Below are 14,184 nucleotides of genomic sequence, written 5' to 3' on the forward strand. Positions count from 1 at the left end.
CCATTACAGAGACTTGACTTTGATAGGATAGGGGTTCCAGGGTTTAGATGTTTCATACATGATAGAGGTGGTGGTAAAAAAGAGGCAGTAAAAAGGTTTTACATTAATCAGAAAGAATGTCACAGCCACACTCTGTGGACATACTGAGTGTGTGCTCGTTGAGACATTGTGGGTGGAGCTTAAAAATAGGAAAGGTGCAGACACTCTGATGGGAGTATACCACGGGTAATTCAATGGCAGAGAGAGATAGAGTGACAGATATGTAGACCAATTATGAAAAGATGTCAAGGTGGGGGGACTTTAACTTCCCCAATATTGACTGAGACTTGCAGGAAGGAACTGCAAATGGTGATTTACACCGACGATAGACACAAAATGCTGGAGTAACTCAGCGGGCCAGGCAGCATCACTGGAGAAGGAATGGGTGATGATTCAGGTTGAGACCCTTCTTCAGAGTGAGGGGGAGACTAGATATATGGAAGGGTAAAGTGTGAAAATGGCTTAGATGGGGCAAAAGTGGTATGGTGCAACTAAGAGCGTTTCTTGACACAGTATATGCATAGTCCAACTACAGGTGCACAACCTTTTATCCAGCGTTCCGGAAACCGAAAAGCTCCGAAAACAGGACATTTTTTCCAGGATGTCTTCTGCACACCAAAGCTCGCATTTGGCGCCAAACTTGACCCGAAACGACCCACGGTCAACCCAGGTCTGTACTACTGTAGCAGCTGCATCCTCCCCGGAGACCGGGGAGACACTTAAACATCTGTAAATCATTGCTTAAATGTTAGTCAGTTAGTTTGGAGGGCTTTTATGTGAAGGGGGGTGAAGGGGGAAACTTTAATTATTTTTATGTGAAGGGGGGGGGGGTGAAGGGGGAAACTTTAATTCTTAGTCCCCTACCTGGTCGGAGAGGCGGGGAGCGGGCAATGCCTTACCGGGTCGCCGTGCAGTAAGCTCCGGAGCGCTGTGGCCGCCGACTCTCAACATCGCGGAGCTGGGGCTGCGGGCGTCCGGCCGCGGGCGGCGCCGGTTGTAGCTCCGACCCCGGCAACTCTACCCCTGGTTGCGCGGCGCTCCAAATCCAGCGCGGCCTGCGGCCCGCGGCCGGACGCCCGCAGCCCCCAGCTCCGCGATGTTGGGAGTCGGCGGCCACAGCGCTCCGGAGCTTACTGCACGGCGATCCGGTAAGGCATTGCCCGCTCCCCGCCTCTCCGACCAGGTAGGGGACTAAGAATTAAAGTTTCCCCCTTCACCCCCCCCACCACATAAAATCTCTCCAAACTAACTGACTAACATTTAAGGAATGATTTACAATGATTCCCCGGTCTCCAGGGAGGAGGCAGCCGCTCCAGACTTTTCAAGTCGCCCGCGCGACCTACTTAATCTACGCTAAAAATCTTCCATTCGGAAATCCGAAAAATTCTGAAACCCGAGAAGTGTCTGGTCCCAAGGCTTTCGGATAAAAGGTTGTGCACCTGTAGAGGGAGGACCAGAATGTAACTTGTATTGGGAAACATGTCCACACAATTGACAGGCGTCCCAGTGTTTACATTTTGGAAACAGTGATTACAACTTCATATGTGTTAAGACAGTTATGAATAAGGATAGGTTTAGACCTTGGGGGAAGGTACAAAATTGGGCGTGAGCAAATTACAGCATTATTAGGCAGAAGCTGGAGAGAGTACATCAGGAGCAGCTGGTTTTGGGCAAGTCCACATCTGACATGTGGAAGTTGTTTAAAGACCAGCTGATCCGAATTCAGGCCTAGTCTGTTCCAGTTAGGTGGAGAGACAAGGATATGGTCAGAAAACCTTGGATGACTACGACAGTTGTAAATTTGGACAAAAAGGAAAAGGAAGCATGTGAAAAGTTTAGGAAGATGAAATCAGATAGGACTTTTGAGGAATAAGGAAAACAAGAAAGAGGGAACAGGTGGGTCAAAAGGAGACAGGAAATGTCCGTGACAAGGAGGATTAAAGATTAAACATTAAAAACAAGATGGTAATGAGGGAGAAGACAGGACCATTCAAGGATAAAGGAGAGGATTTACGATTGGTGTCAAGGGATGTAGGTGAGCTACTAAACATGTACTTTGCATTCATCAAGGTACTTTGGTATTCAGCAGGAAGATGGATATGGAGGATAGTGAGTACAATGCGATATATACTAAAATGCAAGGGTGTTCCGAGATCAAGGTGATGGTCGTGGTTTTGGGTCTCTTGAAGAGCGTGAAGGTGGATAAATCCCAGGGCCTGCCATCTCAATATCCATCCCAGTTTATTGAGAGGTGTATCCCAGTTTATTGAGAGAGGATTTCAGGAGCCTTAATGAAGATGAAGAAATGGGGACAATCCAGAAAATTTTAGGCTGGTGTCACATATCAGCATTAGTGAAGCTATTGGACATGATTCTTAGCATTTACTTACATTTGTAAGGCAATGGGCTAATTAGGGACAGTCAGTTTGGTGTTATCGGGCGATGTCATGTTTTACAAATGTGATTGAATTGGTTTTAAGGCACTTATTGAGGTTGCCTAGATTAGAGGACGTTAGATACAAGGGGAGAATGATCAAACTTGAATTGTTTTCTGTGGAGCATCGGAGGCTGTGGGGCAGACCTGATAGAAGTATATAAAATTATGAGAGGCACAGACTTGGAAGATGGCCAGAACGCCCACCTCCAGGGTAGAAATGTCAAATACTAGTAGGTATAGATTTATGGTGAGCGGTGAAAAGTTTAGAGAGATGTGTGGAACACATTTATTTTTTCTACACAAATAATGGCAAGTGCTTGGAACCCACTGCATGGGGTGGAGGTGAAGGCAGATACCATAGTGGCATTTAAGAATCTTTTAGATCGGCACATGGAAATGCAGGGAATGGAGGGATATGGATCAAATGAAGACAGAAAGGATTAGTTTAATTTGGTATAATGTTCAGTACCAACGAGGTGGGCTAAGTGACATGATCTGCATATAAGGAAAATGGATTAAGATACACATTTCTTTGCTGGCTGATATACATTCTGGGGGTTAATTGACTTCCTCCATGACTATGATTTCATTAACTTTCCCAGCCACCACCTTTAAGTAAATTCAAGAGCACAGCAACTTAGCATGCATCTCTACGCCAAGCCTAGCTTTTCTTTGCCATTAACAAAGCTACATTATTTTACCATCCCTCATCTTGTTCTGACACTATTCTTTCGAAATCATTCATCAATTGCAACTGCTAAAGATTGCATCCACAGCCACACGATGAGCTGCCCTCTTGACAGATATCAATTTCCTTTCCATGTTTCATTGTTCCAGTAAATTGATTGCAAGTTCTTTACCTCTGCTTTAAGGCCATCCACAGATTGTCCTAAACTCAGTCATCACCTCATTTGAGTGGATCTCCTTCAATGTTTTTTTCAGCACTTGTTTCACTTCTTGTTTGCTGTTCCATTATACCCTCATTCTCAAATTCTTTCCTATACCCCCAATTTTTTTTTCTTCAAATCTGGGCCACAATTTTGTTCGTTTTTTTAAATCTCTAATCATATGTTCACCCTACCATTCCACAACATATCATTCGGTTTTCCTGCCACTTTTGCCAGCTTTCACTGTTCTCACCATCTGAAATACTGAGAGTTTTCTCTTATAATTCAGGACAAGAGTCAATTTTTGCCTATCATGTCAACAGGAAATTTTGGAATTATGGTCATATCTATAAGGGTTCTTGTATACAGATATATTTCATGTAGATTATGATTACAAACTACATTTTAGAATGAAATATAGGAGACAATAGGTTGGATGAATTTCAAACCATTCTAACTTTTGTCTAATCTCCATTTCTCTTCTTGAACATGACCTCTGAATAGTGTAGAATGAAGTCTTATTCTAGAATTGTCAAGTTTTAATAAAAAAAACACCAAATGTAAAAGAATTGCTACAATGAAAAATGCTGCATGTTATTGAACAGGAAAATCATGGAGAAAGTCTGAAGTTTTTAATGTGTAAGAGTGGGTGTAAATTAATCGATACAGATAAGAAAGATATGATCATGGTGTTTATGATTAAACAAAGTGTAACCCAAATTGACAGGTGATCCTATCAATAAAACATGAACCATTGTATATTAACTTAACATGCCAGGTTATATAGCAGATGCATTGTGAACATGTATTGTTGACCTCTCGTACAATTTATCATTGGATGCAGAGTAAAATGCATACTCGGTTACTTTGAGCTCTATACCTGTGAGAAATGTTACCTTGTTAAAAGGGTACACTCAAAGCATGGAAGGTGCATCCTTTTAAAGTAAAACAAAGTTTTTTTGATAAGGGGACTTTGTTAGCATCATTGGTTAAATAAGAATGTTCCAGTTAGGTGTCTAGTTTTTGGAGCACAAATTTGCACATGTTGTTTAGCTCTTTGGTCTTGAATCTGCAATATTGATAAGTATGTTTTAAAAAGTCTATTTGGAGCCTTTAAGAGAGATGGTTTTCAGATTCGAGACCAGATGGTTTTCATATTTGCTGAAAATAAAGGCACCAGTACCTTAAAAAGAATTTAATAACAGAGGAATTGGGACCAGATGTGTGGCACAGGTTCCCATATACCCGACGAAACAAACTGATTATACTATCCTTCAAATCCTCCAGCACAAAAATGTATTGATCCTAGTCCTAAAATATTCTCATTGACAGAGGAAAGTATTTCAGAAATTTGAAGTATTTGTAAGTAGTTTTGGACAGTTGACAAAGATGTGGCAGACAAGTGTCAGAGTAAGGCTATTAATTTTTTACAAGGAATAGAAAAAGTTCAAATGTTAACTAATTGTAAATGCAGGTTTACAGAGGAATCTGGGTTTGCTGTAAAGTGATATAGAGTACAGAGATCTAACATGAAAGTATAACAAAGAAATGTTTGAACTTAATTCTAAGGGGCTTGGACTATAAAAGTAAAGTAGACTTGCAACTATTGCCTTGCCTAGACTTGCAACTAGACTTGCCTCGAGTTTCTTTTCACTCAGCAATAAATAGCAACTTCTTCCCAGAGATCAGGGCACCTGCTTCTGGATATTCTAAGCAGAGAATGTGATCCATCAACATTACATTTTACAATCCCACCCAAAGTTTTAAAGAGCCATACAGCATGGAAACAGGCCCTTCGGCCTGGCTTGCCCATGCCAACCAAGATGTCCCATCTAAGCTGGTCCCATTTGCTGGCGTTATGAGCCTGTCCCACTTAGGTGATTTTTCAGCGGACTGCCGGCGACTGTCCAGACACACAGACCTCGCTTGCCCTGTCTAAAAAAATGTACACAGTGCAAAGCCAAGGTGATACAGACACACACACCGCAATGAACAGGAAGGTTGACGCTGTAAAAAGACGGCTAAAACACAGTGTACGGTAAGTCCTTTAAAAGAGGGGGGAAGAGGGAGTAGAAGGGGAGAAGGAGTGGAGACAACTTTTAAGAAGCCAGAGATACACGTCTGTGAAGCTCGACGGACATTTAACGTTGCCAGTTGGTTATCCTTGGTTCTGAAAACTACTGCTTACCTTTTTTTTCCCCCAAAGGCGCCAATGAAATTCACCGGTCAGCACCGGCTACAACCTACGAGAACCTCCTGGCAACCCATTAGGACCGCCTGGCGACCCACCTACGGTTCGAGAATTCTCGCTACTCTCCATGGCGACTTTATTCTAATCGCCGTTAATTTTTCAACATGGGAGACCATAATGAGGTTGCGATTAGTTCCCAGAATGCGGGAACTCCTCGCGACCATGAAGGCGACCATGTGAGATCACCTCTCAGCCTCCTGCATTCCAAGAAATAAAGTCCTAACCTGTCCAACCTTTTGTTGGCAACATACTTGTAAATTTCCTCTGCACTCTTTCCAGCCCTCCAATAGCAGGGACATCAAAATTGAACACAATACTTCATATGTGGCCTCACCAATGTCTTGCACAACTGTAACATAACATCCCAACTTCTGTAATTAATTCCGTGACTAATACAGGCCAACGTGTCAAAAGCCTTCTTCACTACATCTACTGATGACACCACTTTCAGGGAACTATGTACTTGTACTCCTAGATTCTTCTATTCCACATAACTCCCAGGGCTCTATAGTTCAACGTGAATGGTCTGCCCTGGTTTGACTTGTCTAGTTCCCTTGCCCACAAACAACCTACTTCAATCAAAATGTTCAAATTCCTGTCTAACCCCATCAAAGTTGTTCTTGCTCCAATTTGGAACTTTAATTTGTGAGCACGCTCAGTCCTTATCCATAGCTATTTTAAAGCTAATTGTACGGTGGTCTCTGGTCCCAGACGGTTCATCCACTGTCACTTCACCTACATGCCCTGCCCAATTTCCTAAGGGTAGATCAAGCTTTGCCCTCTCCATTACAAGCTCTTTACACATTGCTGAGGAAGCTTTCCCCAAACACATTCCAGCCGTATGACAAATTCCAGCCATTTAAGCCACAGCATCATGGCAGTCCCAGTCTATACTGGGAAAATTAAAACGCCCTGCTACTACAATCCTATTAGTCTTGCAGCTGTCCGCAATCCCCCAGCATAGATGCAAGAACATAATTCTAAAGTCAGTGAGTAGAGGCTGATCTTGGGTCAATCAAAAGATCCATCTAGTAAAACACCACTGCATCGCATTGAATTAATCATGTAGTCTTTAACTACACAGTACACTCCAGGTACAATCTTACTAAAATCCTGTAAATTGTAGCAAGATTACTTTACTCCATTTCAAGCACCTTGTAAAAATAAATGTCCTCCTTTTAGCTTGTTAAATTGCAAATTAAATACCCACATATTACATGCCAGCGGATCCAGTCTTCTGAGCTTTAACATTTACAATTTGTTACCATTTTAAAAGCATTTCATTTTTGTTCTTCCTTGTAAAATTAAAATCTCATTTATACATCGGCCAACTTTTTGCCCAATCTCCAGATCTCTAAATCCACTCAGATACTATACATTTTCTTTATTACTCCTTTCCTCCATCTATCTTTCAATCGTAATGAATTTGGATGGATTACTAACCCTTCCTTTCTAAGTCATGCATTTAGATTGCGATTGACAAGATTCTAATATTAACTTGAAAATAAACATGGGCTTGCCAGAGCTGACCACACCCCCCCCCCCCTCTCCTTTTACAGCTTTCTCCCCCATACTCCATCAATCTAAAGAAGGGTCTTGACCCAAAACATCGCCTGTCCATTCCCTCCACAGTTGCTACCTGAGTTCCTCCAGCACTGTGTTTTTGGTGAAAATGGATCACATATTGTTTTGTCCTCTTGACACAAACGCATGCTACAATATTAGTATATCACCAACATTTGAACCCCTACTTTGCCTTGTGTGACACCGTGTCAAATACCACACACCATATAGTCATTAGCTTCCTGAGTTTCCATGCAGTTGCATCCACAAAAAAGCCCAGATCTACCAATCTTAATGTCTGCATCATAAAACTACGTTGACTCGTTCTAATCATTTTTAATTTCCAAGTGCTTTGCTATCATGACTTTCACGATAGATTCTTCTTCTTTTCTAACCTTAAGACGTGGACTACCGTCCAAAGGATTTGCCAGCGTTTAGTTGCCTTAAGTTTTCCAATCCTTTCTAGATAATCCTGGCTAAATTGGACCAGTCAGGACTTCAAAATGGGGTTAAGTGTCAGGGCTTGCTGGGAGATTTGGTCAAATTGGGAATGCTCTCTGCAGAGATAGGACAAGCTGCGAGAGGTGCCAGAGAGTCTGGAACTTAGATACAATTCATATGCAAAGGGTAGGAAACCTTGCAAGCTTTGTCAATCTGATACCAAATGCATCGAATGGATTGGGTGGTTGCAAACTAGATATACATTTTGTAAATAGCTTGTAAATAATATTGCAGAATCTGACTGCTGGATGTTTATTGGATGGGGTGTTAAGCCTTGTCTGAGAGTTCTGTTAATCAGGGTAAATGTTTCAATAGTTGACTTCATCTCGAAGTCTGTTGTGAATACAATGTATTGAACTGTTGTATTATCGGGTTAGGGAAATGTTTGTTATGTATGGGGTTAATTGATGTCTGTTATTGGGTAATTGTAAGACAACCCCCTGTGCGGTTCTGCCCTTGGGGTTGCAGGGAATATAAAAGGCCGTGATCACGAGGCATAGGTCGATCTTCTGGAGAACTTCTGGAGTGTCTCTGTCTGCGTGAGGCCTAGAGGGCTTGAATAGATAGACACAGGGATCGAACCCGCGGTGGGGGATAGGTACAGTGTGTGATCTGTGGCGCGCATTTGGTAAAATAAAATTTAGTTATTTCAAGTGCTTGATTCAGTGTTTTTACTGAAACTAGACAGGGGGGGGGGTGAGGGGGGGGGAGCTCAGAAACGAGCAATTATCATTCTCTTTATGTATATTTAAGTTCTTCCCTCTCATTACCTGCAAAATTTCCTATTTATTCCTGATAGATTCATTCTATCTTTAGCTGTGCAAACAAAAATTACGAATGCCAACGCTTTCCTCATTTCCTGTTTCTCAGACATAAGTCTCCATATTTAATTTCTTATTATCAGAATGTGCATTCAAAATATTGGTCATTATTTAGATTAAAAGAATTGCCAGAAGTAAATTTTCCAGTTTACACAAGTTAATTCAACCATCAAAAACTATGCAATTAGCGTTACTTAAATTTGAGAAATCAGTTTCCAATTTAAAATTATCACTCTCCAATTCAATATAAAATTCTATCAGATTGCAAATTAGTTTTCAAAAGAGGGTCTCTGAAAATTAGATTACTAATCTATCTTTAAAACAAACAAACAAAAAAATTGTTGTTTTAATAATTAAAAATGTTTTATTCTGAAACAGATTTAGCCAGAAGACTGTCCCAAAGACATTCTCAGAGTTCATCTTACAAAATAATGTGATTTGGCTAAACATATCTAGAGAATGCGTTACCTAGAGAACAGCTAACACCGTGGAGCCTGTTTATCACGAGCAACCAAACACAAATTTCCACTCCATAATATACCAATCTAAACCTATCAATGGGACAGGTTCAATTAACTAGAGTGGAGTTATCTTGTACCTTTTTCACATCAATTAGAACTTTAGGCAAAAAGTTGAGATGGCACAGAACTGTTTCATCATGACTTCCTCACATCTCAACATGGTAAACTCTGACAAGTTTACTTCTGACCTATGTCAACATTTCAGGAATAAGGATGCATTGAAATGTTAAAGGTTTCTCAATATGTAATTTCAAGAAATAATCTCCATGGTGTTATAGGAGTACTAAACTTGATGTTGATAGACATCTGTATGACTTCAGCAAACCCATTGCTTAAAGGTTCCACACAGTAGGCTACTCTGGATGGTTACATTGCATTGGTCCTGGGAGAGCTAGCAAACTGGATACATAGTTAGCTGATGCTCAGAAGCAGATGATCATGGAGGGGTGTTTATTGGACTGATGGCCTGTGACTAGTACTGTGCCTCAGGGGTCAGTGCTGGCCCAATATTGTGTGTCATCTATATCAATGATTTGATGAGAACAGTTAGTAGGATTGCAGATTATACTAAAATTGGTGATGAAGTAGACAATGAAGATGATATCCAGCATTAGTGTGATCATTATCAACTAGGTAAATGGGCTGAGGACAGTACAAAAATGATGCTTTTTGTATGGCTGTGAAACTTGGATGCTTTACAAGAAACAAACAACTCGAGTAGTTCCACACAATATTAAATGGCAGGACAGGCCACAATCAGTATGGACAGATCCCATATTTTATGCCTGCTCCGTTACAGAGTTACTACACAGGGCCACTGGGACCAGGGGTCTCCAAAAAGAAGATGCAAACGATTGTATCAAAGACAGCCTCAAACACAGTGGTGTTCCTGCAAGAAAGTTGGTGTCTTGTGCCCAGAACAGAATAGCCCTTTTTATATCAAAACAGACCAAATTATATTCTTTAACCTTACATAGAAAAAAAAACATAGAATGGTACAACACAGGAACAGACTCTTCAGCCTGACATGTTTGCTAACCAATGCCAAGCTAAACTAATCCCATCTGCACATGGTCTATATCAATACGTCAACTGCTTATTCACATGTCTCTTAAATGTTGCTGTTATGTCTGCTTCCAACACCTCCCCTGGCAGCATGTTACAGGCACCTCCCACTCACTGCATGAAAGTATAACTTGCCTTACAACTCTCCTTTAAAAATTTCCTACTCACATTTAAGCGATGGCTTCCGGCATTTGACATTTTCATCCTGGCTAAAGACCTAGGATTATCATTCTAGCCTTTTAAAAATATTTTATAAACTTATATCAGGTTCTGTCCAAGTGGCAGTGCCACTAATTGTGGGGTGAAAAGGGAGGAATGACTGGTGGTGGTCAAAACAGTGAGCTCTGGAACAGAGCACACTTTTAAAGTTAACAATGCGATAGAGACTAAATGTGGGTACTGATTACAAATGGGTTAATGGAAGTCTTATGGTGGAAAGAGATATGGGCGTAGAAGCTATATTGAGGGCACATAATTTGCTCTAGCTGTGAACACTCTGCTTCAGTAAGTTGCCACGCATTGGACAGGAGACAGTCAGTATTTGAGACAACAACGTTTTGCAATGGGTCCAGAGGTGGTTTTCTCATTAGAATATTGGGAAAACACTCACTGGTTGCCGTGATAGTTTGGCAGTGCAATGATTGAGCGAGGCAATAAAAAAATATATGATGTTATTATTACACAAAATGTAAGCTAACCACATGTCTGCCGATAATATCTTGCCTCATGCCTTTTCTGATTCACTTAAGATGCTGGAGGATAACTAGTTATTTGATATAACAAACCATTCTATTAAACAAAAGTACTTCGAGACAAGTAGAATTTCCACTGTGTGTTTACTCCCACACAGATTCTGTCCAGTTCTCTACTGAAACATTTATATTATCATACAAAGAGCTCTCAAGGGAGAACACACCCATTATTACACAAGCCACATACGTTACAAAGAGTACCAGACAAATGAGAAAGGGAAACAGAACAAGTTGTGGGTAACTCCCATAGTGCTGCTACAATATTACAGATGTGTAAGCTATGATCAGATAAGTAAATGTTTATCCAAGAAAGCACTGCCTTTCTACGCAAATAAATTGTGTACAGGAGAGTTATGTTCCATAAGAGAGGATCTCACAGCTGTGAACATGTTCCAGCCAATGACAGTATCAATCATTCTCATTCCAACCTTTGCTTTCACTGTTCAAAAATGCACATTGGATTTAGGATATCAACAAAGCCTGAATTGTGAGGAAATGCCAGTAGTTCAGTGAGCAAGCATCAGAATTTCCCCTTGTAAGTGCCAAAAGGATTGGGATTTTTGTGCATGCATGTACGACTCCTGCAACAGTCTGTGACAATCTGTGACATAAATACTAGGAGGCCCATTGAATATCCCAAACAATGTTAGACTTTGTTAAATCTGGCATTGAGTTCTACTCCATTCATTTCAGTAGAGGAGAATAGTGGTTGTTTTAATGTTTTCATCATGTTTTCAAATACTTTAAGCATTTTAACGACACTGCATAACTTTTAAAATGTTGAATGACTTGATGAATTGATAGTTTTAGAATGTTTTTGAATGTCTGAAATCTTCAAAAATATTCCCAGTGTCATCACAGCTTTGTCTGGTGTCTAACTCAGAGGGTTAGATTAATCTGCTGCCAATGCTTTTCAGTTGTGTCTGGGATTTGTTCTAGTTACCCATAAAGGGAGATTTGTATGCTACTTGAGAGTCAGCCTTCATCTAGCATAATCTGATCCAGTGATAATAATCTATGCATGAATTTCATTCAGAAATCAAATGATACATCCAGGTGGCTCGCCTTTGTACCACAAAAACCATGACAATGGTCTCAGCCAACACTGGCAAGGACAATCTTCATGCCCAATGCTCCTGAATTTCAATTAGCATTTCTATTTCCAACACGCCTCCTTTAAAACTTGGCAATTAAATACTAATTATTTTCGGTGAATTTTACCCTAGCTTTCCAATTTAACTACACCCAGTAGGAATTTTGTTCAGACTGCCCAACTTCATCATTCAACTATAAAATTGCTCCAAAGCAGACAGAGGAAACATCACATTAGTCCAGCTGGATTCAAATCCAGACCAAAAAAGGTGAATGCAAATTATGCTAATTGATTGCACGTGCCTCCATTCATAATACCTCTTCAGCTTTCACCGGTTAGAGCGTAATGGTCACCATTTAATAACTCAGTTTAAAAGTAATATTGCATTCTCTTGCAATATTTTCCATGCAACTTATAATTTCAATTAGCAGAGATAATTAATTTCCTACAGTCTATCTGGAAGATAAATATATTGAATGGGTAGCATATTCTTTCCTCTAATATACCTACTTACCTATGCCAGAACAAGGATATTTGTTTGGATTACATCCATGTCTGGTTTGTGGATTTGGCTTGCAGACAAAGTTCTGGAAGTCGTGTCTTTGGGTGCTTTCCAAGCTGTAACTTGGGGTATGTCGCATGAGGATGGGTGTTTCATGCGTCATCCACTGAAACTTTAACAAAATCAAATTATCACAAAGTCACATTTATCTTTACCCGTCTTACTTAAAACATCTAGAATATGATATGCGTATTCTTGTTTATTCCATAGAATGTTCCTGTATTCCATCTGCTGATTTGCTTGTCCAAGAATGAGAAGCGATACCCAATTTGCAAAGCACATGCACTATGCTGTAATAACCACCATGAGCTCCTGGTTGCATGTCATTTCAACTTCCCATTTCAGCCTGTCTGTCCTTGATCTTTCCCACAGCCAGGGTGAGGCCTAACTCAAACTAGATATAACCCAGGTATGAACATTTGAATTTGCCGATTTCAGATAATCCTTTCCCCAAAGCACTTCCGATCCACATCTGTCCTTCCAATTTACCTCACTCTGCACCTCCACCTCCACAACCAGGAGCTATTGCAGCAGAGTGCAGGAACTATGCTAATTAGATATCACATATCATTTATCAGATTCCAGCACCAATTGCCTTTGTGTCCTACTTATCACCCTTCCCCCCCCAAGACCACCTGGCTCAATTTCAATTTGATTTCTCTGCCTCCATCTTTCAGACCTACCTTTGTCTCCCAATCCCACCCCTTCCCATCCCATCCCATCCCAGCCGCTATTAGCTATTGCCTCCTGTTTCACACTTGCCCTCCTCTTTATATTGGTCATCAAGGCCGGCCTTAAGCCAATTGGGCCAATTGGGCCCCGTGCCCAAGGGGTCCCACGCTAGAGTAATTGGGCCCCGTGCCCAAGGGGTCCCACTCTCGGCTCAGGTAGATCTACCCCGGGTGGAGGGGGGAGGGAGGGGTGGAGAGAGAGTAAAGGGGTGAAGAAAGGTGTAGACGGGGAGGGGGGTGTGAGGGGGAATGGAGAAGGGGGAGAGAAGGAGGTTCCCTCACTGTCCCGGGCCAGCGCTCCCTCCCCTCCAGTCACCGTGCTTCACACACACAGCCCCGGCTCCACCCCTCTCTCTCTCCGAGAAGACATGGTGAACAATACAGGGAGGGCCGGGCGTTGGAGCAATGATGGAGCCTCAGCTCACACCCATCCACCCAGACCCCGACATCCGCTCCAGCCGCCTGCCCTCTTCCTACTCTTCCCTCCCTCTCTTTTCCCTTCTCTCCTTCCCTCCCTCCCTTCTCTACTTCCCTCCCTCCTCTCCTTCCTACCTTCTTTCCCTCTCACACACATAACGCACAGACAACTAGCATACACACATCACTCACAGACAACCAACACACACACACACAACTAAGTTAGGATGGGGTAGAAGCCAAAAGAGTAGGATGGGGCTGATGCCCAAAATGTAATGCCTGGACAGGCTTTTCGCCAATGATTATTGGTTTTCCAGGATCTAGTTAATTAAATAACTTTAAAAAAAAATAATAATTTCACAGTCACTAAAACAAATGGTATTGTAACTATGTACTTTTCAGAGCTGATCTACACATTTTGTTTGTTACTTGTAGGCTTACATGTATGCAATTTTATATTAAATTGTAGCTTAGATCTGTTTGGTCCATTAACTTGCATGCACTTTAAGTGCACATTTTGATTACTTTCCATTCTACCATTGAG

General features: G+C 41.3%; 1 protein-coding gene across 2 annotated transcripts in view; it reads right to left on the reverse strand.

The window, feature by feature from the left end:
* Nucleotides 1-14,184, reverse strand: part of c8h2orf73 (chromosome 8 C2orf73 homolog) — a 36,329-nt gene that overhangs the window by 10,858 nt on the left and 11,287 nt on the right. Inside the window, exon 3 of one of the 2 annotated variants that reach the window (XM_033025226.1) lies at nucleotides 12,445-12,598. In XM_033025226.1, coding sequence (XP_032881117.1) covers nucleotides 12,445-12,598 — 154 coding nt within the window. Of the gene's footprint in view, nucleotides 1-12,444; nucleotides 12,605-14,184 lie in introns of both variants that reach the window. The other variant, XM_033025224.1, reaches the window with a different exon arrangement.

This window comes from Amblyraja radiata, chromosome 8 (genome assembly GCF_010909765.2).
Source record: "Amblyraja radiata isolate CabotCenter1 chromosome 8, sAmbRad1.1.pri, whole genome shotgun sequence".
NCBI lineage: Eukaryota > Metazoa > Chordata > Chondrichthyes > Rajiformes > Rajidae > Amblyraja > Amblyraja radiata.